We start from the raw sequence: 949 nt of genomic DNA on the forward strand, positions 1-949 counted from the left end.
GCAAAAATGCAGATTAGTCAGGATTAATCAGTATCGGAATTAATATTATCATATTAGGGCCACATACGTCGATTATTGAAACAAGCGGAGTTTGTCGCACATTTAGAAAGGGTGACATCACATCGAATCTTTCGTAGCAATTGGCTACATCCCCGCTTAAGAATGCTGTTGCACTCGAGACGCGATATTCCCACAAAAATTACGCTGGTCTCTCGTGAAAATTATTTTCATCATATGAGTCATTTTACGGAGCCGCCTCCTAAGATTTCCGCCGATCTGATAGACGCCTTATTTTTGTTAGCCACCAAGAACAATAAGTATGGATTATGCAATTTATGCAAAATATATTTTTTCCTACTTATAATATCGGAAATTGAAGCTACCTAACGTAGCGCCGTATTATTTTTTAGTTTAACGGATAAAAACGTAGAAACTGACGATACGAAGCTGACTTCCATACTAACCAATTTAGAGGAAGAAATCCGGGAATTGAAAACACATTGTGTGTACAACTATCGTAATTTGACAGATCGAAGATTGCCGAAACGACGCGGACTCAAAAGAAAACCTGTCCAGAAAAGATTTATAAATACTTAATACATTGCATGTACTTGCAACATTATAATCGTTTTTAGTATACTGGATGTTAGCCTGTAGGCAACAATATTTACGATCATTAATTAAAGTGCTATACAAAAATTTACCTTACTACACTAAGAAAAAAATGTACTAAATTTGAATAAATATTTGTTTGAATAATACTAGTTGAATATTTACTAAATATATATATTTATTTTATACAAGTCAATCACAAATTTGATTTAACTATTATTATTTTCTATTTAGGAAATATTTATTTTCCGTAAATAAATGTTATATATCAGTAATATTCAAACAATTATATTTATTAAAATTTAATACATTTTTTTCTCAGTGTATGTATCACACA

At 31.1% G+C, this 949-nt stretch overlaps 1 protein-coding gene across 1 annotated transcript in view; it reads left to right on the forward strand.

Annotated features, from left to right (window-relative positions):
* Nucleotides 1-597, forward strand: part of LOC108748599 (transient receptor potential channel pyrexia-like) — a 4,629-nt gene extending 4,032 nt beyond the window's left edge. Inside the window, exons 8-9 of the mRNA XM_018486838.1 lie at nucleotides 58-317; nucleotides 411-597. Coding sequence (XP_018342340.1) covers nucleotides 58-317; nucleotides 411-597 — 447 coding nt within the window. The remainder of the gene's footprint in view (nucleotides 1-57; nucleotides 318-410) is intronic.
* The last annotated feature ends 352 nt before the right edge of the window (nucleotides 598-949 follow it).

The sequence above is a fragment of the Trachymyrmex septentrionalis genome, unplaced genomic scaffold, assembly GCF_001594115.1.
Source record: "Trachymyrmex septentrionalis isolate Tsep2-gDNA-1 unplaced genomic scaffold, Tsep1.0 scaffold24, whole genome shotgun sequence".
In the NCBI taxonomy this organism is placed as follows: domain Eukaryota; kingdom Metazoa; phylum Arthropoda; class Insecta; order Hymenoptera; family Formicidae; genus Trachymyrmex; species Trachymyrmex septentrionalis.